The 27,867-nt window shown below is 45.1% G+C and overlaps 1 protein-coding gene across 1 annotated transcript; it reads left to right on the forward strand.

The window, feature by feature from the left end:
* Positions 1 to 626: 626 nt before the first annotated feature.
* On the forward strand, positions 627 to 18,543 carry dnaja (DnaJ heat shock protein family (Hsp40) member A). Its single transcript, XM_045706121.1, has 8 exons — positions 627 to 771; positions 1,335 to 1,489; positions 5,011 to 5,188; positions 5,412 to 5,516; positions 6,904 to 7,131; positions 11,201 to 11,431; positions 11,849 to 11,949; positions 17,633 to 18,543. The coding sequence occupies exons 2-8, from the start codon at positions 1,358 to 1,360 to the stop codon at positions 17,867 to 17,869; spliced, it is 1,212 nt and encodes a 403-aa protein (XP_045562077.1). The 5' UTR covers positions 627 to 771; positions 1,335 to 1,357; the 3' UTR covers positions 17,870 to 18,543.
* Positions 18,544 to 27,867: the final 9,324 nt, after the last annotated feature.

A 27,867-nucleotide genomic window follows, 5' to 3' on the forward strand; every position in this document is an offset into this window, starting at 1 on the left:
TTTTAAGAGTTCACACACGTGAGTGTCAACGCCATCATGCACTTCAAATTAGAAAGCGAGTCTATTTTTCCTCTTCTGCTGGTAGTAAAGTGAGCGCATTAATTGCCCAAAATATTGTTTGTGCATTTATGTCTGGAAAAGTGTATATTTAGTGTTAAGTTTATCTGCCAGTGGTAATAATACCTGTTTGAAAACAATAACCAGGTGAGAAAGTAAAGCGACCTGCTATAGAAATAGTGTCGGGTAAAACATGAGCCTGTCACAATAATGAAGACAAAATGTAGGCTATTACAGCATTATTTATCATTACCTTATGATTTATCATTACCGCATTATTTATCATTACTGCATTATTTATCATTACCGCATGATTTATCATTACTTTGATTTACATTAGCAGATTTATCATTACCGCATGATTTATCATTTCCGCATTATTTATCATTACCGCATGATTTATCATTACCGCATTATTTATCAGGCTGATCGACAGGCTCGTCCTCTGTTTCTAGACCATAGGTACGACAGGCGACGTCTATCAGGCTGATCGACAGGGACGGTCTGAGACAGGCTCGTCCGCTGTTTCTAGACGCGTCTATCAGGCTGATCGTCGCTGTTTAGACAACGGCTCGTCCGCTGTTTCTAGACGCGTCTATCAGGGCGTCACAGGAGCTGCAGAAAGTTCTGGCACAGTCCGCCATATTTAAAGGACCGGCCGTCTTCCCGGACAGCACTGTTCAAGCACGACGTTCACTGGGACTTACGAGGAAGGTAAAATATACTTTATGTTACTATGGGTTTACTGGTGGAAAGGTAAAGAGACTTTATGTTGCTATGGGTTTACTGGAAAGGTAAAGAGACTTTATGTTACTATGGGTTTACTGGTGGAAAGGTAAAGATACTTTATGTTGCTATGGGTTTACTGGGAAGGTAAAATATACTTTATGTTGCTATGGGTTTACTGGAAAGGTAAAGAGACATTATGTTACTATGGGTTTACTGGGAAGGTAAAGAGACTGTTACTAGTGAATTGTAATATTTTGTTTTCTATATTTGCCTTTCATTAGAACAAGCTCTTTCGATTAAAAACAGACGACAGCTTACTAGCATTGCTAGACGAGATTCTAGTTTTAGTAGGCTAGTATAGCCAACTAGTATATGTGGCTATTTATTTCAAACATAACATTGTAGTTTTTATCGGTATTTCTAGCTACATGGTAGCTAATATTCCCGCTAATCTTTAACTTCAAAGAAGGAGGTTAGTTTTACTCGCTTTTAGGGCTAACAGTCATTTTTATTTGTTGTATCTAATTCTCACGTCTCTCTCCGGTTAGTTACTACAGATCCGACCACGGAGATGGTTAAAGAGACCGGTTTCTATGACACTTTAGGTGTGAACCCTAAAGCCACACCGGACGAGATTAAAAAAGCGTACAGAAAACTGGCACTGAAATACCATCCGGACAAGAACCCGAATGAAGGAGAGAAGGTAAGCTGACTGCAGACACGGCTATTTTAAAACAGCGCACATGGCTTCCAGGACTGACAGGGGCCATGTGATTAAGGAACATTCTGGAAGGAGCTGTGTGGTTTGCCAACCTGGTCTCAGAGCATTTCGTACTATTCTGTACGTATATCCGAGACACTCTGTTTAGTATGATGATGTTTATTTTTTTTATTTTTTTAATGGTATGTATTCATTTTGTCAATGTCCATCACCCATTTTGGTATGATAATACAACATGTAATTCGTAATTTATGTTACGACTTTGCAAAACGGATTTCCAAAAAGTACAATATGTTACATATTTGCTCAATGTATGTTACAAATTCTGTCTAGGTGGCTAACATTAATTAGCTAGGCCAGGGGGTTAGGGTTAAATTTAAGAGTTAGGTTAGGGGAAGGGTCAGCTAACATGCTAAGTTGCATAAAAGTGGCTAATTAGCGAAAGTTGTCAGTGATTCGAACTCACAACTGTTGGGTTGCAAGATGTTTGTGTTTTGTTTTGTTTCCATCCCAACCAAGCACCCAATTAAGTAACCATCTGCCTTTTTGTAACCAAACATAACTTATACTACACGGAACAAAAATAAACGCAACATGTAAAGTGTTGGTCCCATGTTTCATGAGCTGAAATAAAAGATCCCAGAAATGTTCCATACACACAAAAAACTTATTTCTCAAATTTTGTGCACAAACTTGTTTAAATCCCTGTTAGTGAGCATTTCTCCTTTGCCAAGCTAATCCTTACAGGTGTGGCATATCAAGAAGTGGATTAAACAACCTGATCATTACACAGGTGCACCTTGTGCTGGGGGACAATAAAAAGCCACTCTAAAATGTCCAGTTTTGTCTCACAACACAATTCCACAGATTGTCTCAAGTTGAGGGAGTGTCAAATTGGCATGCTGACTGCAGAATATCCACCAAATCTGTTGCCTCCAACATTGGTTTTAGACTTCGGCAGTACGTCTGACCGGCCTCACAACCACAGACCACGTGTAAGGCGTTGTGTTGGCGAGCGGTTTGCTGACGTCAAAACGTTATGAACGTTGTGCCCCATGGTGGGGTTATGGTATCTATGGGCAGGCATAAGCTATGGACAACGGACACCATTGCATTTTATCGATGGCAATTTGAATGCACAGAGATGCCATGATGAGATCATGAGCAACATCGCCATTCATCCTCCTCCATCACCTCATGTTTCAGCATGATAATGCACAGCCCCATGTCCCAAGGATCTGTACACTATTTCTGGAAGCTGAAAATGTCCCAGTTCTTCCATGGCCTGCATACTCAGACATGTCACCCATTGAGCATGTTTGGGATGCTCTGGATTGACGTGTACGACAGCGTGTTCCAGTTCCCGCCAATATCCAGAAACTTCACACAGCCATTGAAGAGGTGTGGGACAACATTCCACAGGCCACAATCAACAGCCTGATCAACTCTATGTGAAGGAGATGTGTAGCGCTGCATGAGGCAAATGGTGGTCACACCAGATACTGACTGGTTTTCTGATCCACACCCCTACCTTTTTTATAATAGGCGATGTCAGAGGAAAGCCCATAAAATTGTCAGACTCCAGTCACCCAAGTCATAGACTGTTTTCTCTGCTACCGCACAGCAAGCGGTACTGGAGCACCAAGTCTAGGACCAAAAGGCTCCTTAACCTCTCTGGTATCATTGGGACGCTAGCGTCCCACCGCGACAACAGCCAGTGAAATTGCAGGGCGCCAAATTCAAACAGAAATCCCATAAGAAACCATAGATATTTTCCAGCCAAGGAGAGGACTCACAAAAGTCAGAAATAGCGACTAAATTAATCACTTACCTTTGATCTTCATCTGGTGGCACTCCCAGGACTCCATGTTACACAAATGTTTGTTTTGTTTGATAATGCCCCTCTTTATGTCCAAAAACCTCTGTTTTGTTGGTGCGTTTTAGTTCAGTAATCCAAAGGCACAAAGCGTGCTCTTAACATCCAGACAAAGTCAAAGTACAATAAAAGTTTGTAGAAACATGTCAAACGATGTTTAAAATCAATCCTCGGGTTGTTTTTGTCATAAATAATCAATAATATTTCAACCGGACCAAAGCTTCGTCAACAGAAAAGGAGAAACAAGAAAGGCGCGCTCCTGGTCGCGCGCTGGACTCATGTCTGGAAATTTCCACTGTCCACTCATTGAAAGTGCTGTATCTCCCTAATTTTTCAGAGTAAAAGCCTGAAACAATGCCTAAAGACTGGCCACATGTAGAGGAAGCCATAGAGATCGTGAACTGGGTCCTAAGTCTTTGTATGGTGGATAGGCTTTCAATGGAAAAACAGGCATTTCCAAATAATAGTACTTCCTGGATGGATTTTCCTCAGGTTTTCACCTGCCATATGAGTTCTGTTATACTCACAGACATTATTCTAACAGTTTTGGAAACTTTTGTGTTTTCTATCCAAATCTACCAATTATATGCATATCCTAGCTTCTGGGCCTGAGTAGCAGGCAGTTTAATTTGGGCACGCTTTTCATCCAAAATTCCGAATGCTGCCCTCTATCCTAGTGAAGTTAAGGGATTGTAAGTAAGCATTTCACGGTAAGGTCTACACTTGTTATATTCGGTGCATGTGACAAATAAAGTTTGATTTGAGGTACATGTAGGTAGTTATTAAAGTGACTATGCATATATAATAACCAGAGTAGCAGCAGTGTAAAAAAGGGGGTGGGGGACAATGCAAATAGTCTGGATAGCCATTTGATTAGATGTTCAGGAGTCTTATGGCTTGGGGGTAGAAGCCTTTTGGACCTAGACTTGGCGCTCCGTTACCGCTTGCCGTCCGGTAGCAGAGAGACCAGTCTATGACTAGGGTGGCTGGAGTCTTTAACAATTTTTAGGGCTTTCCTCTGACACCGCCTGGTATGGAGGTCATGTGAAATCCATAGATTAGGGCCTAATGAATTTATTTCAATTAACTGATTTCCTTGTATGAACTGTAACTCAGTAAAATCTTTGCGACTGTTGCATTTTGTGTTTGTTTCCGGGACACTCAAATGTATACTGAACAAACGTTTACAATGTTACGTCTAGTCTGAGACCAGGGTGGGATTGCAGCGCCACCTTAGCTCTGCTCTAGGCTAGTTTAAATGTACTGGGTGAGCACTGAAAATAACACGCACCTGTTTGCTCTTCAGTTGTTCTCTCACCGTAAAATTAGCCTGAAGCCTAAGATGAGTGGTGTTGCATAAGGATTAATTTCTTCAGAGAAGCAAGGATACATTTATTTTCACACTGACTAGCTGTATTGATATGGCAGTTAAACTGGGGGATAATAAGGAAAGTCCACACTAATATTGAAAGGAAAAATCTATTCCATCTTTTACGTATTGCAGTAAAAGACACAAATGTTGAAATGTAGCTACAATTGTTATGGCGTTTGGTTATTACGGTGTTATAAGCATAAAAAAAAAAAACCTTTTTGGCATGATATTGACATAACGGTCTCTCGCCTCCAGTTCAAGCTGATATCTCAGGCCTATGAGGTTCTGTCGGAGCCTAAGAAGAGGGACCTGTATGACCAGGGTGGAGAGCAGGCTATCAAGGATGGCGGCATGGGAGGAGGCGGTTCTCCTATGGACATATTCAACATGTTCTTTGGAGGCGGAGGAAGAATGCCTCAGAAGGATAGGAGAGGTATTACTAAATGTTACAAATGTCCTGTCTCGTATTGGGGCGGTTTCACAGATGAGGTTTACACTAGTCCAGGGCTAGAAAGCAAGACCAATGGAGGAATGTCTATTGAGGGAAAAATAAAAAATAAACGTTTTTAGTCCAGGATTAGGCTAATCTGTGTCCAGGAAACTGCCCCGTTATCTGTTATTTGTGTTACAGAAATATGATTGTGTGTTTGGTCCAGGTAAAAACGTGGTCCATCAGCTCACTGTGACCCTGGAGGAGATGTACAATGGAACCAAGAGGAAATTGGCCCTGCAGAAAAACGTCATCTGTGGAAAATGTGAAGGTATGTTGAGATCCAATATCGAAACAAAGCTTCCCCCATTATCAGAGCTGAGCCCATAGTCACAGATCTATCAGAGTACTGATGTAGGATCAGTTTTACCTTTGAAATCATAATGACTGACCCTGACCCTAAACCCTCTGACCCTCTGACCCCAACCCCCTAACCCCAACCCTGACCCCTGACCCCAACCCTGACCCCAACCCCCTAACCCCAACCCTCTAACCCTGACCCTAACCCTGACCGTAACCCTGACCCCAACCCCCTAACCCCAACCCTCTAACCCTGACCCCAACCCCCTAACCCCGACCCCTGACCCCAACCCTGACCCCAACCCTCTAACCCTAACCCCAACCCTGACCCCTGACCCCAACCCTGACCCCAACCCTCTAACCCCAACACTCTGACCCCAACCCCTAACCCCAACCCTCTAACCCTGACCCTAACCCTGACCGTAACCCTGACCCCAACCCCTAACCCCAACCCTCTAACCCTGACCCTAACCCCAACCCTGACCCCTGACCCCAACCCTGACCCCAACCCTCTAACCCTGACCCTAACCCCAACCCTGACCCCTGACCCCAACCCTGACCCCAACCCTCTAACCCTGACCCTAACCCCAACCCTGACCCCTGACCCCAACCCTCTAACCCTGACCCCAACCCTCTAACCCCAACCCTCTAACCCTGACCCCAACCCCCTAACCCCAACCCTCTAACCCTGACCCTAACCCCAACCCTGACCCCTAACTCTAACCCTGACCCCAACCCTCTAACCCTGACCCCAACCCTGACCCCAACCCTCTAACCCTGACCCCAACCCTGACCCCAACCCTCTAACCCTCTGACCCCAACCCTCTGACCCCAACCCCAACCCTCTAACCCTCTGACCCCAACCCTCTGACCCCAACCCCAACCCTCTAACCCTGACCCCAACCCTCTGACCCCAACCCTCTGACCCCAACCCTCTGACCCCAACCCTCTAACCCTGACCCCAACCCCAACCCCCTAACCCTGACCCCAACCCTCTGACCCCAACCCTCTGACCCCAACCCTCTAACCCTGACCCCAACCCCAACCCTCTAACCCTGACCCCAACCCCAACCCCAACCCCCTAACCCTGACCCCAACCCTCTGACCCCAACCCTCTGACCCCAACCCTCTGACCCCAACCCTCTAACCCCAACCCTCTAACCCCGACCCCAACCCCTGACCCCAACCCTCTAACCCTGACCCCAACCCTGACCCCAACCCTCTGACCCCAACCCTAAGAGGGATACCTGATCATAGATCAGCACATTTACTCCGTGGATACAGGTCCAGGTCTCGTGTCTTCCTTCCGCGTTCCACCCGGGTTCTGAAGTCCATTACTCTGGTTTTCTTTACTGCAGGTTACGGCGGTAAGAAGGGTGCCTTGCAGACGTGTGGGTCATGTAAAGGCAGAGGAGTGGAGATCAAGGTGCAGCAGATCGGTCCAGGAATGATCCAGCAGATTCAGACCATGTGCGCAGAGTGCCAGGGAGAGGGCGAACGCTTCAACTCTAAAGACCGATGCAAGACCTGCAACGGACACAAAGTTGAACGCAAGAAGAAGATTCTAGAGGTTCACGTTGACAAAGGTTTGTTTGAGGTCCTCCTTCCCTTGTTGGGATGTTTCAAATAAGTTATTTACTGTACAATACTAAGAAGATATAAAACCCCCCACCCCAAAGGGGATATTGATTTTCCCCAAATGCCCTAGAGTTTGAATATCAGAAGTTTCGACTTGCTGTAAATAATAGCAAGGGCGCCCTCTAGTGTCTAAAACTCCCGTCAGCTGTAGGCAGCAGAAAGGAACAGATACCAGTGAACTAACCAAGACATATTTACTGTAACCTGTAGGTAGGTATGAACTAACCAAGACATATTTACTGTAACCTGTAGGTAGGTAATGAACTAACCAAGACGTATTTACTGTAACCTGTAGGTAGGTATGAACTAACCAAGACATATTTACTGTAACCTGTAGGTAGGTATGAACTAACCAAGACATATTTACTGTATCCTGTAGGTAGGTATGAACTAATCAAGACGTATTTACTGTAACCTGTAGGTAGGTAATGAACTAACCAAGACGTATTTACTGTAACCTGTAGGTATGAACTAACCAAGACGTATTTACTGTAACCTGTAGGTAGGTATGAACTAACCAAGACATATTTACTGTAACCTGTAGGTAGGTATGAACTAACCAAGACATATTTACTGTAACCTGTAGGTAGGTATGAACTAACCAAGACATATTTACTGTATCCTGTAGGTAGGTATGAACTAACCAAGACGTATTTACTGTAACCTGTAGGTAGGTAATGAACTAACCAAGACGTATTTACTGTAACCTGTAGGTAGGTATGAACTAACCAAGACGTATTTACTGTAACCTGTAGGTAGGTATGAACTAACCAAGACGTATTTACTGTAACCTGTAGGTAGGTATGAACTAACCAAGACGTATTTACTGTAACCTGTAGGTAGGTATGAACTAACCAAGACGTATTTACTGTAACCTGTAGGTAGGTAATGAACTAACCAAGACATATTTACTGTATCCTGTAGGTAGGTATGAACTAACCAAGACGTATTTACTGTAACCTGTAGGTAGGTATGAACTAACCAAGACGTATTTACTGTAACCTGTAGGTAGGTATGAACTAACCAAGACGTATTTACTGTAACCTGTAGGTAGGTAATGAACTAACCAAGACGTATTTACTGTAACCTGTAGGTAGGTAATGAACTAACCAAGACGTATTTACTGTAACCTGTAGGTAGGTATGAACTAACCAAGACGTATTTACTGTAACCTGTAGGTAGGTATGAACTAACCAAGACGTATTTACTGTAACCTGTAGGTAGGTATGAACTAACCAAGACGTATTTACTGTAACCTGTAGGTAGGTATGAACTAACCAAGACGTATTTACTGTATCCTGTAGGTAGGTATGAACTAACCAAGACGTATTTACTGTAACCTGTAGGTAGGTATGAACTAATCAAGACGTATTTACTGTAACCTGTAGGTAGGTATGAACTAACCAAGACGTATTTACTGTAACCTGTAGGTAGGTATGAACTAACCAAGACGTATTTACTGTAACCTGTAGGTAGGTATGAACTAACCAAGACGTATTTACTGTAACCTGTAGGTAGGTATGAACTAACCAAGACGTATTTACTGTAACCTGTAGGTAGGTATGAACTAACCAAGACGTATTTACTGTAACCTGTAGGTAGGTAATGAACTAACCAAGACGTATTTACTGTATCCTGTAGGTAGGTAATGAACTAACCAAGACGTATTTACTGTATCCTGTAGGTAGGTAATGAACTAACCAAGACGTATTTACTGTAACCTGTAGGTAGGTATGAACTAACCAAGACGTATTTACTGTAACCTGTAGGTAGGTATGAACTAACCAAGACATATTTACTGTAACCTGTAGGTAGGTATGAACTAACCAAGACATATTTACTGTAACCTGTAGGTAGGTAATGAACTAACCAAGACATATTTACTGTAACCTGTAGGTAGGTATGAACTAACCAAGACGTATTTACTGTAACCTGTAGGTAGGTATGAACTAACCAAGACGTATTTACTGTAACCTGTAGGTAGGTATGAACTAACCAAGACGTATTTACTGTAACCTGTAGGTAGGTATGAACTAACCAAGACGTATTTACTGTAACCTGTAGGTAGGTATGAACTAACCAAGATGTATTTACTGTAACCTGTAGGTAGGTATGAACTAACCAAGATGTATTTACTGTAACCTGTAGGTAGGTAATGAACTAACCAAGACATATTTACTGTAACCTGTAGGTATGAACTAACCAAGACGTATTTACTGTAACCTGTAGGTAGGTATGAACTAACCAAGACATATTTACTGTAACCTGTAGGTAGGTATGAACTAACCAAGACATATTTACTGTAACCTGTAGGTAGGTATGAACTAACCAAGACATATTTACTGTAACCTGTAGGTAGGTATGAACTAACCAAGACATATTTACTGTAACCTGTAGGTAGGTATGAACTAACCAAGACGTATTTACTGTATCCTGTAGGTAGGTATGAACTAACCAAGACGTATTTACTGTAACCTGTAGGTAGGTATGAACTAACCAAGACATATTTACTGTATCCTGTAGGTATGAACTAACCAAGACATATTTACTGTAACCTGTAGGTAGGTATGAACTAACCAAGACGTATTTACTGTAACCTGTAGGTAGGTATGAACTAACCAAGACGTATTTACTGTATCCTGTAGGTATGAACTAACCAAGACGTATTTACTGTATCCTGTAGGTATGAACTAACCAAGACGTATTTACTGTAACCTGTAGGTATGAACTAACCAAGACATATTTACTGTAACCTGTAGGTATGAACTAACCAAGACATATTTACTGTAACCTGTAGGTAGGTATGAACTAATCAAGACGTATTTACTGTATCCTGTAGGTATGAACTAACCAAGACATATTTACTGTAACCTGTAGGTATGAACTAACCAAGACATATTTACTGTAACCTGTAGGTAGGTATGAACTAATCAAGACATATTTACTGTATCCTGTAGGTATGAACTAACCAAGACATATTTACTGTAACCTGTAGGTAGGTATGAACTAACCAAGACGTATTTACTGTAACCTGTAGGTAGGTATGAACTAACCAAGACGTATTTACTGTAACCTGTAGGTAGGTATGAACTAACCAAGACGTATTTACTGTAACCTGTAGGTAGGTAATGAACTAATCAAGACGTATTTACTGTAACCTGTAGGTAGGTATGAACTAACCAAGACGTATTTACTGTAACCTGTAGGTAGGTATGAACTAACCAAGACATATTTACTGTATCCTGTAGGTAGGTATGAACTAACCAAGACATATTTACTGTAACCTGTAGGTATGAACTAACCAAGACATATTTACTGTAACCTGTAGGTAGGTATGAACTAATCAAGACGTATTTACTGTAACCTGTAGGTAGGTAATGAACTAACCAAGACGTATTTACTGTAACCTGTAGGTAGGTATGAACTAACCAAGACGTATTTACTGTAACCTGTAGGTAGGTATGAACTAACCAAGACGTATTTACTGTAACCTGTAGGTAGGTAATGAACTAATCAAGACGTATTTACTGTAACCTGTAGGTAGGTATGAACTAACCAAGACGTATTTACTGTAACCTGTAGGTAGGTATGAACTAACCAAGACATATTTACTGTATCCTGTAGGTAGGTATGAACTAACCAAGACATATTTACTGTAACCTGTAGGTATGAACTAACCAAGACATATTTACTGTAACCTGTAGGTATGAACTAACCAAGACATATTTACTGTATCCTGTAGGTATGAACTAACCAAGACATATTTACTGTAACCTGTAGGTATGAACTAACCAAGACGTATTTACTGTAACCTGTAGGTATGAACTAACCAAGACGTATTTACTGTAACCTGTAGGTATGAACTAACCAAGACATATTTACTGTAACCTGTAGGTATGAACTAACCAAGACGTATTTACTGTAACCTGTAGGTAGGTATGAACTAACCAAGACGTATTTACTGTAACCTGTAGGTAGGTAATGAACTAACCAAGACGTATTTACTGTATCCTGTAGGTATGAAGGGGGGTCAGAAGATACCATTCCACGGTGAGGGCGACCAGGAGCCCGGTCTAGAACCAGGTGACGTGGTGATCATCCTGGACCAGCAGGACCACCCAGTGTACCAGAGGCAGGACGATGACCTGCACATGAAGATGAACATCAAACTGGTTGAGGCCCTCTGTGGCTTCAAGAAGACCGTCCGTACGCTAGATGGAAGGGAGCTCGTCATCACCTCTCCACCAGGTAATGCCTTAGTGTGGCTGTTAGAAGAATTCACCCCCCCCCCCACTTGGATTAAAATTTACATTTTGTAACATTACAGCCTTATTCTAAGGAAATTTGTGTGATTGGACCTTCTCAAGTAGTACTAGAGTATCTCTGGCCTGTTATTTCACTTAGTGAACCCCTGCAAATTATGTGATTTGGTTAAACACATTTATACTGCTGAACTTATTTGGGCTGGCCATAACAATGTAGGTGAATACAACTATTTGTTTAACTTTTTTATTAATCAATTTGTAGAATTGTCTTTTTCACTTTGACTTTATGTAATATTAAGTGTTGTACAATCAAAGACAATATCAACATTAATTTTGTTTCCTACTTTGTAACGCAACAAAATATGCAAGTTGCGTGATTGTGTGATCTTTCTGTTTCCAGGTAAAGTAGTGAAGGCCAACGATGTGAGGTGTGTCTATAATGAAGGTATGCCCATCCACAAAGACCCATACGACAGAGGACAGCTCATCATTCAATTCCAGGTTAGTAAGCTCTATTGGTCTGACTTAACTAATACATGAGGTGTGTGTGTGTGTGTGTGTGTGTGTGTGTGTGTGTGTGTGTGTGTGTGTGTGTGTGTGTGTGTGTGTGTGTGTGTGTGTGTGTGTGTGTGTGTGTGTGTGTGTGTGTGTGGCTACACAATATGATTTAACATGATAAATAGTAGAGTTATCAAGATGCCAACATTTTTCAAACGATACCAGGCCAAGTATCGCGATACCGAGTAGTATCGCGATATCACAGTGGAAACATTTCCTCGTCCCCCCCGGACACTAGTTCCCGTTTTCAAAAAATCTCGCACTGAAAATTCACAATTCTATTCAATACAACACTTTGAATTTAACTTCACACTGTTCACTGTATAATAGAATCCTGATTTGATCATATTTGCAAAGGCCAACCTGTGATTTGGCTGGAGGAATGAGAGTAGACATGCATAATGGTCTGCATGTCAGTAAGGGGGAAAACACTACATGAAACCTTCACTCGCTAGTTCGCGTGCTCTCTCTCTCTCGCTAGTTCGCGTGCTCTCTCTCTCTCGCTAGTTCGCGTGCTCTCTCTCTCTCGCTAGTTCGCGTGCTCTCTCTCTCTCGCTAGTTCGCGTGCTCTCTCTCTCTCGCTAGTTCGCGTGCTCTCTCTCTCGCCAGTTCGCGTGCTCTCTCTCTCTCGCCAGTTCGCGTGCTCTCTCTCTCTCGCCAGTTCGCGTGCTCTCTCTCTCTCGCCAGTTCGCGTGCTCTCTCTCTCTCGCCAGTTCGCGTGCTCTCTCTCGCCAGTTCGCGTGCTCTCTCTCTCTCGCCAGTTCGCGTGCTCTCTCTCTCTCTCGCCAGTTCGCGTGCTCTCTCTCTCTCTCGCCAGTTCGCGTGCTCTCTCTCTCTCTCGCCAGTTCGCGTGCTCTCTCTCTCTCTCGCCAGTTCGCGTGCTCTCTCTCTCTCTCGCCAGTTCGCGCTCTCTCTCGCCAGTTCGCGTGCTCTCTCTCTCTCTCGCTAGTTCGCGTGCTCTCTCTCTCTCGCTAGTTCGCGTGCTCTCTCTCTCTCTCGCTAGTTCGCGTGCTCTCTCTCTCTCTCGCTAGTTCGCGTGCTCTCTCTCTCTCGCTAGTTCGCGTGCTCTCTCTCTCGCTAGTTCGCGTGCTCTCTCTCTCTCGCCAGTTCGCGTGCTCTCTCTCTCGCTAGTTCGCGTGCTCTCTCTCTCGCTAGTTCGCGTGCTCTCTCTCTCGCTAGTTCGCGTGCTCTCTCTCGCTAGTTCGCGTGCTCTCGCCAGTTCGCGTGCTCTCTCTCTCTCTCTCGCCAGTTCGCGTGCTCTCTCTCTCTCTCTCTCGCCAGTTCGCGTGCTCTCTCTCTCTCTCTCGCCAGTTCGCGTGCTCTCTCTCTCTCTCTCGCCAGTTCGCGTGCTCTCTCTCTCTCTCTCGCCAGTTCGCGTGCTCTCTCTCTCTCTCTCGCCAGTTCGCGTGCTCTCTCTCTCTCTCGCTAGTTCGCGTTCATTCGTCGCCAAACCCGCTGGCTACAGGTTATCTACAAGTCTCTGCTAGGTAAAGCCCCGCCTTATCTCAGTTCACTGGTCACCATAGCAGCACCCACCCGTAGCACGCGCTCCAGCAGGTATATCTCTCTGGTCACCCCTAAAGCCAACACCTCCTTCGGCCGCCTTTCCTTCCAGTTCTCTGCTGCCAATGACTGGAACGAACTGAAAAAAAAATCACTGAAGCTGGAGACTTATATCTCCCTCACTAACTTTAGGCACCAGCTGTCAGAGCAGCTCCCAGATCAGGAGAAAGAAACCTCACCCAAATGTACAGCCCCGTTGGAAAATATAAAAAGGACTGTTTGAAAACGTGAATCACATTTGTACTTGGCGAGAGAGGAGAGTTGATACCCCCAATGGCATTGGGAATATCTGTTGTAGAGCATTTAACACTAAAAACATTAACCTATTTATTGACACCATGTAGAGTCCTGTAAAACTTAGTCTATAAAGACTACCGCATGACGCTCGACTTAAAGTCCGATCATTTATAACACATACATAAAGGCTTAATGATGTAAACACATAGTGGGCTATGTCACATTTGACAATGGTGGTTATGCCACATTTATGAACCCTTTATAAGGCATGAGAAACAGTTATAGGTTTTACAAATCATCTATGTAGTGTTTGAAGGCACATCGTTAAAAAGCGGTACAAATTTGACTAAGTGGCAGGTAGCCTAGTGGGAAGAGCGTTGGGCCAGTAACTGAAGGGTCGCTGGTTCAAATCCCAGAGCCTACTAGCTGAAAAATCGGAGTCCTTGAGCAAGGCACTTTACTATAATTGCTACTGTAAGTCGCTCTGGATAAGAGCGTCTGCTAAATGACCAAAAAAAAAAAAAAAAACTAATACATGATAGCTTCTCACAACCAAAAGTATGTGGACACCTGCTCGTCAAACATCTCATTACAAAATCATGGGGGATGGGTGTGGCTCAGTTGGTAGAGCATGGTATTTGCAATGTGTTTGCAACGCCAGGGTTGTGGGTTCGATTCCCACGGGGGACCAGTACGGAAGAAAATAAAAATGTATGAAATGTATGCATTCACTACTGTAAGTCGCTCTGGATAAGAGCGTCTGTAAATGACTGAAATGTGAAAAATGAGTTGGTCTCCCCATTGCTGCTATAACAGCATCCACTCTTCTGGGAAGGATTTCCACCAGATGTTGGAACATTGCTGCTAAAAGCTCTTTTCTGAAGGTTATAATTCTCAAACAGTATTTGGAAGGCTTTATAGATGGGAACATGCTGCTATAACAGCTATTGGGAAGGCTCATGTATTTGGGAAGGCTTACTAGATGGTAAGCTGATATAACAGCCTCCACTCTTCTGGGAAGGATTTCCACCAGATGTTGGAACATTGCTGTAGGGACTTGCTTCCATTCAGCCACAAGACCATTAGTGATGTTGGGCGATTAGGCCCTGGCTTGCAGTCGGCGTTCCAATTCATCCCAAAAGTGTTCGTTGAGGTCAGGGCTCTGTGCAGGCCAGTCAAGTTCTTCCGCACCGATCTCAACAAACCATTTCTAGAACTCGCTTTGTGCACAGGGGCATTGTCATGCTGAAACAGGAAACTGTTGCCACAAAGTGGGAAGTATAGAATCGTCTAGAATGTCATTGTATGCTGTAGATTTTCCCTTCACTGGAACTAAAGGACCTGAACCATGAAAAACGGGCCCAGACCATTTTTCCTCCTCCACCAAACTTTACAGTTGGCACTATGCCTTTGGGCAGGTAGCGTTCTCCTGGCATCCGCCAAACCCAGATGAAGTGTGATTCATCACTCCGGAGAACGGGTTTCCACTGCTCCAGTGTCCAATGGCGGCGAGCTTTACACCGCTCCAGCATTGCACATGGTGATCTTATGCTTGTGTGTGGCTGCTCAACCATGGAAACCCATTTCATGAAGCTCCCGACGAACAGTTGTTGTGCTGACGTATTAAAGTGGGTGGAGTTGAGTCAGTATGTTGGCAGCAGCCACTCAATGTTAGTGATGGCTGTTTAACAGTCTGATGGCCTTGAGATAGAAGCTGTTTTTCAGTCTCTCGGTCCCAGCTTTGATGCACCTGTACTGACCTCGCCTTCTGGATGTTAGCGGGGTGAACAGGCAGTGGCTCGGGTGGTTGTTGTCCTTGATGATCTTTTTGGCCTTCCTGTGACATCGGGTGGTGTAGGTGTCTTGGAGGGCAGGTAGTTTGTCCCCGGTGATGGGTTGTGCAGACCTCACTACCCTCTGGAGAGCCTTACGGTTGTGGGCGGAGCAGTTGCCGTACCAGGCGGTGATACAGCCCGACAGGATGCTCTCGATTGTGCATCTGTAAAAGGTTTTTTTTTCGGTGACAAGCCATATTTCTTCAGCCTCCTGAGGTTGAAGAGGCGCTGCTGCACCTTCTTCACCACGCTGTCTGTGTGGGTGGACCATTTCAGTTTGTCCGTGATGTGTACGCCGAGGTACTTGTATACAAATATCACTACCAGAGAGATGTTTGTTTCTGTCGGCACAATGCGTGAAGAAACCGGGTGGCTGTACCGACTCAGACAACATATCCTGAGTGAGCCATGTTTCCGTGAAACAGAGAATGTTACAATCTCTGATGTCTCTCTGGAAGGCAGCCCTTGCTCAGACTTCATCTACCTTGTTGTCAGACTGGACATTGGCGAGTAGTATACTCTGGAGCGGTGCGCGATGTGCCCGTCTACGGAGCCTGACCAGAAGACCGCTCCTTCTGCGGCGCCGTTGTTCTGGGTCGCCGGCTGGGATCCGATCCATTGACCGGCGCAGCTCCAGCAGGGCAGAAATTTGACGAAATGACTTGTTTGAAAAGTGGCATCCTATGACGGTGCCACGTTGAAAGTCACTGAGCTCTTCAGTAAGGCCATTCTACTGCCACTGTTTGTCAATGGAGATTGTATGGCTCTGTGCTCAATTTTATACACCTATCAGCAACGGGTGTGGTAGAAATAGCCGAAGCCACTAATTTGAAGGTGTGTCCATGTAGTGTACATGATAGATGGCTACACAGTATGATTTAACTAATACATGAGATCAGGTTCAAGTCCGGACTCTGGCTGGGCCACTCAATGACATTCAGAGAGTTGTCGCGAAGCCACTCCTGCATTGTCTTGGCTGTGTGCTTAGGGTTGTTGTCCTGTTGGTAGGTGAACCTTCGCCCCAGTCTGAGGTCCTGAGTGTTGTAGAGCAGGTTTTCATCAAGGATCTCTCTGTACTTTGCTCCGTTCATCTTTCCCTCGATCCTGACTAGTCTCCCAGTCCCGTCTGCTGAAAAACATCCCTACAGCATGATGCTGCCACCGCCATGCTTCACCGTAGGGATGGTGCCAGGTTTCCTCCAGATGTGACGCTTGGCATTCAGGCTAAATAGTTCAATCTTGGTGTCAGCCCAGAGAATCTTGTTTCTGAGAGTCCTTTAGGTGCCTTTTGGCAAACTCCAAGCAGACTGTCATGTACCTTTTACTGAGGAGTAGTATGATTGAGTGCTGCAGATGGTTGTCCTTCTGGAAGGTTCTCCCATCTTCACAGAGGAACTCTGGTGCTCTGTCAGTGACCATTATGTTCTTGGTCACCTCCCTGACCAAGGCTCTTCTACCCCGATTGCTCAGTTTGGCCGGATGGCCAGCTGTAGGAAGAGTCTTGGTGGTTCCAAACTTCTTCCATTGAAGAAAGATGGAGGCCACTTCTTGGGAACCTTCAATGCTGCAGAGCCTGTATCGGTTTGTCTGAAATGCCACCTTATTTCCCTAGATAAGTAGAGCACTATATAGGGTGCATGGGCCCTAACCAACATCTCCAATCTCACCTCATTGATTAGACTCCAGGTTAGCTGACTCCTGACTCCAATTAGCTTTTGGAGAAGTCATTAGTCTAGGGGGTTTGACATATTTTTCCAACCTACACTGTGATTGTTTAAATGATGTATTCAATATAAACAAGAAAAATACAATTTCTGTTATTAGTTTAAGCAGACTGTGTTTGTCTATTGTTGTGACCTAGATGAAGATCAGATCAAATTTTAAGACCAATTTATGCAGAAATCCAGGTATTTCCAAAGGGTTCACATACGATAGGGAATAGACCCTATCAGACCCATAACCCATTTCTCTATGTTCCTCCTCGCCACCAGGTGGAGTTCCCAGATAAACACTGGCTGCCAGAGCACCTCCTCCCCCAACTGGAGGCCCTCCTCCCTCCAAGAGACGAGCAGCTGATCTCAGACGACATGGAGGAGGTAGACCTGAAGGAAATGGATCACAGCTCCTCTCAACAGAGGGGCGCCAGCAGCGGAGGAGGGAAGCCAAGCTTTGACGATATTGACGACGATGAGGGGGGAGGCCAGGGCGTGCAGTGCCAGCAGCAGTAGAATAGAGAAACTCATGCTGCACTGAATGTTTAGTTTGTTCAATTCATCTTTTTTTTTTTTAGATTCTATGTATACAAGTCACGTCAAACTCCAGGTCCTGAAAAACTGGGTTTGACAAAAAGCCTTATTCATTAGAGTTCAAAGTCCACTGTTATCAAGCGCTGCACTGAAATGCCTACTTTCACATTAATGTCATGTTGCAGTACATCCAAACCATATCAGCAGCTGTTTTCTTCCAGATACTATTCAACACGTCTGTTGTTTACCTTTTTATAATGAGGTTAGTTCACCTATGTTAAGGTTTAGGTAAAGGAAAATATGTTTTCCCCGACATGACCACTAGGTGGAGCTGTAGACCTACTCCATCTTGTCACAACTGGTAGTGTGATGGTCTGTTTACATTTCTATCATAACATAACACCTGCACTGTTTTTTTTTTCTCCATGTGTAAGTTGTGTGTGTATTGTTTTATTTCATATGGATCTGTTCATGAGAGATATACACTAGGAGGCACAGAAAACAGACTTGTTGCATTTCAATGATTGACTTAGGTCCATAACTCACCGGAGGAACCTGTATGCTTTCTATGAAGGTAATGTTACTTTCTCATCACAGGCGTTTCACCCGCTCTTGAAATGGATTGATTCTTTCACAAATAAAACCTCTCAAGAATGCCTTTTCGTTTTTTTTTTTTAAACAAAGTTTATTCAATTTAATCTGGTTCACATCTGCAGTTGTCAAATAACAGCATATATGCATTATTATGAGGCCGATATCAGTTAATGTATTATTATCTCCTTGAAGATTCGTCATGGATAAAAGTGGTAGACTATTGAAAGTAGGACACCTGATGCAGCAAGAGTAAGGCTTTTATTCTGAAAAGTGGACTGATGGCAGAAAGATCAGCTGTGTCATTTTACTATTCTTCATTTTTTTTTTTTATATCATTTTTCTCTACATTGTTGGGAAGGGCCGTAAGCGTTTCACTGTTCACCTGTTTATGAAGCATGTGATGAATAAAATGTTTGATTATATTCAAAACAAGATAATGACATTTCACATTCATTTGATCCATGGTATGATGTCATGACGTCAGTGTTCAACATCCGCTTCAATGCTGCTTCCTCGTGAATGAGCAAAACAACAGACAGGAAGTGATTAAACACTCAGAACAGTTCCACTTCTTTTATTCTACTGCTTTTGAACATGAAATCTGTTTTATTCCACAGGGAAATGACAGAACAGTTCTACACTGCTTCTGATTGGGTATTCTTGTTGTTTCCAGGAAGTGTTTCTACACTGCTCCTGACTGGGTGGTCTTGTTTCCAGGAAGTGTTTCTACACTGCTCCTGACTGGGTGGTCTTGTTTCCAGGAAGTGTTCTACACTGCTCCTGACTGGGTATTCTTGTTGTTTCCAGGAAGTGTTCTACACTGCTCCTGATTGGATGGTCTTGTTTCCAGGAAGTGTTCTACACTGCTCCTGACTGGGTGGTCTTGTTGTTTCCAGGAAGTGTTTCTACACTGCTCCTGATTGGATGGTCTTGTTTCCAGGAAGTGTTTCTACACTGCTCCTGACTGGGTGGTCTTGTTTCCAGGAAGTGTTTCTACACTGCTCCTGACTGGGTATTCTTGTTGTTTCCAGGAAGTGTTCTACACTGCTCCTGATTGGATGGTCTTGTTTCCAGGAAGTGTTCTACACTGCTCCTGACTGGGTGGTCTTGTTGTTTCCAGGAAGTGTTTCTACACTGCTCCTGATTGGATGGTCTTGTTTCCAGGAAGTGTTTCTACACTGCTCCTGACTGGGTGGTCTTGTTTCCAGGAAGTGTTTCTACACTGCTCCTGACTGGGTATTCTTGTTGTTTCCAGGAAGTGTTCTACACTGCTTCTTATTGGATGGTCTTGTTTCCAGGAAATGTTCTACACTGCTCCTGATTGGGTGGTCTTCTTTCCAGGAAGTGTTCTACACTGCTCCTGATTGGATGGTCTTGTTTCCAGGAAATGTTCTACACTGCTCCTGATTGGGTGGTCTTCTTTCCAGGAAGTGTTTTACACTGCTCCTGACTGGGTGGTCTTGTTGTTTCCAGGAAGTGTTTCTACACTGCTCCTGATTGGATGGTCTTGTTTCCAGGAAGTGTTTCTACACTGCTCCTGACTGGGTATTCTTGTTGTTTCCAGGAAGTGTTTTACACTGCTCCTGACTGGGTGGTCTTGTTGTTTCCAGGAAGTGTTCTACACTGCACCTGACTGGGTATTCTTGTTGTTTCCAGGAAGTGTTCTACACTGCTCCTGATTGGGTGGTCTTCTTTCCAGGAAGTGTTTCTACACTGCTCCTGACTTGGTGGTCTTGTTTCCAGGAAGTGTTTCTACACTGCTCCTGACTGGGTATTCTTGTTGTTTCCAGGAAGTGTTTCTACACTGCTCCTGACTGGGTCTTGTTGTTTCCAGGAAGTGTTCTACACTGCTTCTGATTGGATGGTCTTGTTTCCAGGAAGTGTTCTACACTGCTCCTGATTGGATGGTCTTGTTTCCAGGAAGTGTTCTACACTGCTCCTGACTGGGTATTCTTGTTGTTTCCAGGAAGTGTTTCTACACTGCTCCTGACTGGGTATTCTTGTTGTTTCCAGGAAGTGTTTCTACACTGCTCCTGACTGGGTCTTGTTGTTTCCAGGAAGTGTTCTACACTGCTTCTGATTGGATGGTCTTGTTTCCAGGAAGTGTTCTACACTGCTTCTGATTGGATGGTCTTGTTTCCTGGAAGTGTTCTACACTGCTCCTGATTGGGTGGTCTTGTTTCCAGGAAATGTTCTACACTGCTCCTGATTGGATGGTCTTGTTTCCAGGAAGTGTTCTACACTGCTCCTGATTGGGTGGTCTTGTTTCCAGGAAATGTTCTACACTGCTCCTGATTGGATGGTCTTGTTTCCAGGAAGTGTTCTACACTGCTCCTGATTGGGTGGTCTTGTTTCCAGGAAGTGTTCTACACTGCTCCTGATTGGGTGGTCTTGTTGTAGAACAGATAGGGCAGCCCTGCTTCTAGCTCCTTGGCAATTTTGCAGTATTTTGTTTTTTTTCTGTGTTATTTCTTACATTATCAGCCCAGGAATTACTTTTGGATATCAGAGCGCCGGTAACTCATCAGCATTACCAGCATTACAACCAGGAATACGACTTTCCCAAATCGGATCCTTTGGTCGCACCCCCCTGGGCAATTGAACTGGTTCCAGAGGCTGATCCAAAACACCACCAGTGGAGAAGAGGCATTCGGAGTATTCGACTCGCACACAATCAACCGCTTTCGAGTATATTACTCACTAATGTTCAGTCTCTGGATAATAAAGTTGATGAGCTCAGGGCGAGGATTTCCTTCCAGAGAAACATCAGGGATATTAAATCCGTCCCTTTCCCAGTCTGCTGTTCCCACATTTTTCAAGATGTCCACCATTGTTTCTGTACCTAAGAAAGCAAAGGTAACCGAACTAAATGACTATCGCCCCGTAGCACTCACTTCCGTCATCATGAAGTGCTTTGAGAGACTAGTCAAGGATCATGTCACCTCCACCTTACCTGACACCCTAGACCCACTTCAATTTGCATACCGCCCCAATAGATCCACAGACGATGCAATCGCCATCACACTGCACACCTATTTAAGAATGCTGTTCATTAGCTAACGCTCAGCATTCAACACCATAGTACCTTCCAAGCTCATAATTAAGCTGGAGGCCCTGGGTCTCAACCCCGCCCTGTGCAACTGGGTCCTGGACTTCCTGACGGACCGCCCCAAGGTGGTAAAGGTAGGAAACAACACCACCACTTCGCTGTGCCTCAACACTGGGGCCCCACAAGGGTGCGTGCTCAGCTCCCTCCTGTACTCCCTGTTCACCCATGACTGTGTGGCCATGCACGCCTCCAACTCAATCATCGAATTTGCAGACAACACAACAGTATTAGGCCTGATCACCAACAATGATGAGACAGCCTACAAGGAGGAGGTGAGGGCCCTGGGAGTGTGGAGCCAGGAAAATAATCTCTCACTCAACGTCAACAAAACAAAGGAGATGATTGTGGACTTCAGGAAACAGCAGAGGGAGTACCCCCCTATCCACATTGACAGGACAGTAGCGGAAAAGGTGGAAAGTTTTAAGTTCCTCGGCGTACACATCACTGACAAACTGAAATGGTCCAACCACACAGACAGCGTGGTGAAGAAGGTGCAACACCGCCTCTTCAACCTCAGGAGGCTGAAGAAATTTGGCTTGGCACCTAAATCCCTCACAAACTTTTACAGATGCACAATTGAGAGCATCCTGTCGGGCTGTATCACCGCCTGGTACGGCAATTGCACCGCCCGCAACCGCAGGGCTCTCCAGAGGGTAGTGCGGTCTGCACAATGCATCACCGGGGGCAAACTACCTGCCCTCCAGGACACCTACACCACCCGATGTCACAGGAAGGCCAAACAGATCATCAAGGACAACAACCACCCGAGCCACTGCCTGTTCACCCCGCTATCATCCAGAAGGCGAGGTCAGTACAGGTGCATCAAAGCTGGGACCGCTTTGCCAACAGGACTCTCAGACCATGAGAAACAAAAGAGATCCTTGATGAAAATCTGCTCAGGACCTCAGACTGGGGTGAAGGTTCACCTTCCAACAAGACAAACGACCCTAAGCACACAGCCAAGACAAAGCTGGAGTGGTTTCGGCACAAGTCTCTTTGCAATATAACATCTGGACAATGCCAATTTATCATACTCCAGTTGGATAGTCAGCCATCAGTAAATAGGATATCATACTGACGTCAAACTGACTTTGTCCAACTCGTTTAGAGGCCAACTAATACGTCAGAGACGGGCCGTAATTCATAGCGCCTTCTGTTAAAACCTTAAAAAACACATAGTTATGTTCGAGCTGCGGGTACGGTTCTGACATTATTTGTTGGCCTAGCTGAGGCGAAATCCAGAGTTTTGACTTGATAGGTAATTCGGAGCCTGAACAGCTGCCTGAATTAGTACTGAAAATACACTTTCTTAGGGGTCGCTACGGGGTCTCTGAAAGAGCTGTAGGCCAGAAACGTGTAGCATCCGTTTCTACGGGGAAAGGTGGTTTCAATGCACCTAGTCTTGTGTTTCTGGGACTTTCCTAAATGACGTGCAAAGTTTCAGAGCTCTAGGTCTGAAGGTTCTTTGAGGGTTCGAGGGCCCGGGAACTATAGCATGCTCTGTGTGTCTGTAAGCCCCACACTGTGTCACTCCATCTTGGCTGTGTGTGAGTGGTTGTTTTGGAGGTCTGATTGGCAGTGTGAGCACTTGTCAGGCTTGAGCATGTCTCTATGGCTGCTGTCTCTGTGTCATGGGGTGGTTTTTTGGGTCTGGTGCTGGTGCTCTCACGCATGCTTCAGTGTTGCTTGCCTCGAAGTGAGCATAAAATACATTTAGCCTATCTGGTAGGCTTGTGTCACTGGGCAGCTCGCGGCTGGGTTTTCCTTTGTAATCCATAATAGTTTGCTTGCAAGTCCTGTCACATCCAACGAGTGTCAGAGCCGGTGTAGTAGGATTCAGTCTTAGTCCGGTGTTGACGCTTTGCCTGTTTGATGGTTCGTCTGAGGGCATAGTGGGATTTCTTATAAGCGTCCAGATTAGTATCCCGCTACTTGAAAGCGGCAGCTGTAGCCTTTAGCTCGGTGCGGATGTTGCCTGTAATCCATGGCTTCTGGTTGGGGTATGTACGTACGGTCACTGTGGGGACGACGTCATCCATGCACTTATTAATGAAGCCGGTGACTGAGGTAGTGTACTCCTCAATGCCATTGGATGAATTACGAGACATATTCCAGTCTGTGCAGCAAATCAGTCCTGCAGTGTAGCATGCGCATCATCTCACCACTTCCGTATTGAGCGAGTCACTGGTGCTTCCTGCTTTAGTTGTTGCTTGTAACCAGGAATCAGGAGGATAGTATTATGGTCAGATTTGCCAAATGGAGGGCGAGGGAGAGATTGTTACGCGTCTCTGTGTGTGGAGTAAAGGAGTAGAGTTTTTTTTCCCTCTGGTTGCACATTTAAGATGCTGATAGAAATGAGGTAAAACGGATTTAAGTTTGCCTGCATTACCTTTATTTAACTAGGAAAGACAGTTAATAGCAAATTCTTATTTACAATGATAGCCTACTAAAAGGCAAAAGGCCTCCTGCTGGGACAGGGGTTGGGATAAAAAAATATATTTATATAGGAAAAAACACACATCATGGCGAGAGAAACACCACAACACTACATAAAGAGAGACCTAAGACAACAACACAGCATGGCAGCAACACATGACAACACAGCATGGCAGCAACACATGACAACACAGCATGGCAGCAACACATGACAACACAGCATGGCAGCAACACATGACAACACAGCATGGCAGCAACACATGACAACACAGCATGGTAGCAACACAACATGACAAGAACATGGTAGCAACACAACATGGCATCAGCACAACATGGTAGCAGCACAACATGACAACAACATGACAACAACATGGTAGCAACACAACATGGTAGCAGGACAACACATGACAACACAGCATGGTAGAAACACAACATGACAAGAACATGGTAGCAACACATCATGGCATCAGCACAACATGGTAGCAGCACAAAACAAGGTATAAACATTACTGGGCACAGACAACAGCACAAAGGGCAAGAAGGTAGAGACAACAATACATCACATGAAGCAGCCACAACTGTCAGTAAGAGTGTCCATGATTGCAGCTCGTTCCAGTCGCTAACTGCAGCGAACTGAAAAGAGGAGCGACCCAGGGATGTGTTCGCTTTGGGGACCTTTAACAGAATGTGACTGGAGGAACGGGTGTTGTATGTGGAGGATGAGGGCTGCAGTAGGTATCTCAGATAGGGGGGAGTGAACGGGTGTTGTATGTGGAGGATGAGGGCTGCAGTAGATATCTCAGATAGGGGGAAGTGAACGGGTGTTGTATGTGGAGGATGAGGGTTGCAGTAGATATCTCAGATAGGGGGGAGTGAACGGGTGTTGTATGTGGAGGATGAGGGCTGCAGTAGATATCTCAGATAGGGGGGAGTGAACGGGTGTTGTATGGGGAGGATGAGGGCTGCAGTAGATATCTCAGATAGGGGGGAGTGAACGGGTGTTGTATGTGGAGGATGAGGGCTGCAGTAGATATCTCAGATAGGGGGGAGTGAGGCCTAAGAGGGTTTTATGAATAAGCATCAACCAGTGGGTCTTGAGACGGGTATACAGAGATGACCAGTTTACAGAGGAGTATAGAGTGCAGTGATGTGTCCTATAAGGAGCATTGGTGGCAAATCTGATGGCCGAATGGTAAAGAACATCTAGTCGCTCGAGAGCACCTTTACCTGCCGATCTATAAATTATATCTCCGTAATCTAGCATGGGTAGGATGGTCATCTGAATCAGGGTTAGTTTGGCAGCTGGGGTGAAAGAGGACCGATTACGATAGAGGAAACCAAGTCTAGATTTAACTTTAGCCTGCAGAGAGACCAGAACACTACTCCTCTAACCAGAGTTCTACTGGGAAGAGAGACCAGAACACTACTCCTCTAACCAGAGTTCTACTGGGAAGAGAGACCAGAACACTACTCCTCTAACCAGAGTTCTACTGGGAAGAGAGACCAGAACACTGCTCCTCTAACCAGAGTTCTACTGGGAAGAGAGACCAGAACACTACTCCTCTAACCAGAGTTCTACTGGGAAGAGAGACCAGAACACTACTCCACTAACCAGAGTTCTACTGGGAAGAGAGACCAGAACACTACTCCTCTAACCAGAGTTCTACTGGGAAGAGAGACCAGAACACTACTCCTCTAACCAGAGTTCTACTGGGAAGAGAGACCAGAACACTACTCCTCTACCCAGAGTTCTACTGGGAAGAGAGACCAGAACACTACTCCTCTAACCAGAGTTCTACTGGGAAGAGAGACCAGAACACTACTCCTCTAACCAGAGTTCTACTGGGAAGAGAGACCAGAACACTACTCCTCTAACCAGAGTTCTACTGGGAAGAGAGACCAGAACACTACTCCTCTACCCAGAGTTCTACTGGGAAGAGAGACCAGAACACTACTCCTCTAACCAGAGTTCTACTGGGAAGAGAGACCAGAACACTACTCCTCTAACCAGAGTTCTACTGGGAAGAGAGACCAGAACACTACTCCTCTAACCAGAGTTCTACTGGGAAGAGAGACCAGAACACTACTCCTCTAACCAGAGTTCTACTGGGAAGAGAGACCAGAACACTACTCCACTAACCAGAGTTCTACTGGGAAGAGAGACCAGAACACTACTCCTCTAACCAGAGTTCTACTGGGAAGAGAGACCAGAACACTACTCCTCTAACCAGAGTTCTACTGGGAAGAGAGACCAGAACACTACTCCTCTACCCAGAGTTCTACTGGGAAGAGAGACCAGAACACTACTCCTCTAACCAGAGTTCTACTGGGAAGAGAGACCAGAACACTACTCCTCTAACCAGAGTTCTACTGGGAAGAGAGACCAGAACACTACTCCTCTAACCAGAGTTCTACTGGGAAGAGAGACCAGAACACTACTCCTCTACCCAGAGTTCTACTGGGAAGAGAGACCAGAACACTACTCCTCTAACCAGAGTTCTACTGGGAAGAGAGACCAGAACACTACTCCTCTAACCAGAGTTCTACTGGGAAGAGAGACCAGAACACTACTCCTCTAACCAGAGTTCTACTGGGAAGAGAGACCAGAACACTACTCCTCTAACCAGAGTTCTACTGGGAAGAGAGACCAGAACACTGCTCCTCTAACCAGAGTTCTACTGGGAAGAGAGACCAGAACACTGCTCCTCTACCCAGAGTTCTACTGGGAAGAGAGACCAGAACACTGCTCCTCTAACCAGAGTTCTACTGGGAAGAGAGACCAGAACACTGCTCCTCTAACCAGAGTTCTACTGGGAAGAGAGACCAGAACACTGCTCCTCTACCCAGAGTTCTACTGGGAAGAGAGACCAGAACACTGCTCCTCTACCCAGAGTTCTACTGGGAAGAGAGACCAGAACACTGCTCCTCTACCCAGAGTTCTACTGGGAAGAGAGACCAGAACACTGCTCCTCTAACCAGAGTTCTACTGGGAAGAGAGACCAGAACACTACTCCTCTAACCAGAGTTCTACTGGGAAGAGAGACCAGAACACTACTCCTCTACCCAGAGTTCTACTGTGAAGAGAGACCAGAACACTACTCCACTAACCAGAGTTCTACTGGGAAGAGAGACCAGAACACTACTCCTCTAACCAGAGTTCTACTGGGAAGAGAGACCAGAACACTGCTCCTCTACCCAGAGTTCTACTGGGAAGAGAGACCAGAACACTGCTCCTCTACCCAGAGTTCTACTGGGAAGAGAGACCAGAACACTGCTCCTCTACCCAGAGTTCTACTGGGAAGAGAGACCAGAACACTGCTCCTCTAACCAGAGTTCTACTGGGAAGAGAGACCAGAACACTGCTCCTCTACCCAGAGTTCTACTGGGAAGAGAGACCAGAACACTACTCCTCTAACCAGAGTTCTACTGGGAAGAGAGACCAGAACACTACTCCTCTAACCAGAGTTCTACTGGGAAGAGAGACCAGAACACTACTCCTCTAACCAGAGTTCTACTGGGAAGAGAGACCAGAACACTACTCCTCTAACCAGAGTTCTACTGGGAAGAGAGACCAGAACACTACTCCTCTAACCAGAGTTCTACTGGGAAGAGAGACCAGAACACTACTCCTCTAACCAGAGTTCTACTGGGAAGAGAGACCAGAACACTGCTCCTCTAACCAGAGTTCTACTGGGAAGAGAGACCAGAACACTACTCCACTAACCAGAGTTCTACTGGGAAGAGAGACCAGAACACTACTCCTCTACCCAGAGTTCTACTGGGAAGAGAGACCAGAACACTACTCCTCTAACCAGAGTTCTACTGGGAAGAGAGACCAGAA

This window comes from Salmo salar, chromosome ssa23 (genome assembly GCF_905237065.1).
Source record: "Salmo salar chromosome ssa23, Ssal_v3.1, whole genome shotgun sequence".
In the NCBI taxonomy this organism is placed as follows: Eukaryota; Metazoa; Chordata; class Actinopteri; order Salmoniformes; family Salmonidae; genus Salmo; species Salmo salar.

Coding starts and splice junctions, on each gene's coding strand:
- dnaja (XM_045706121.1), top strand. CDS start 1,358: ATGGTTAAAGAGACCGGTTTCTATGACACTTTAGGTGTGAACCCTAAA. Junction 11,432..11,848: donor CGTCATCACCTCTCCACCAG/GTAATGCCTTAG, acceptor TTCTGTTTCCAG/GTAAAGTAGTGAAGGCCAAC. Junction 11,950..17,632: donor AGCTCATCATTCAATTCCAG/GTTAGTAAGCTC, acceptor CCTCGCCACCAG/GTGGAGTTCCCAGATAAACA.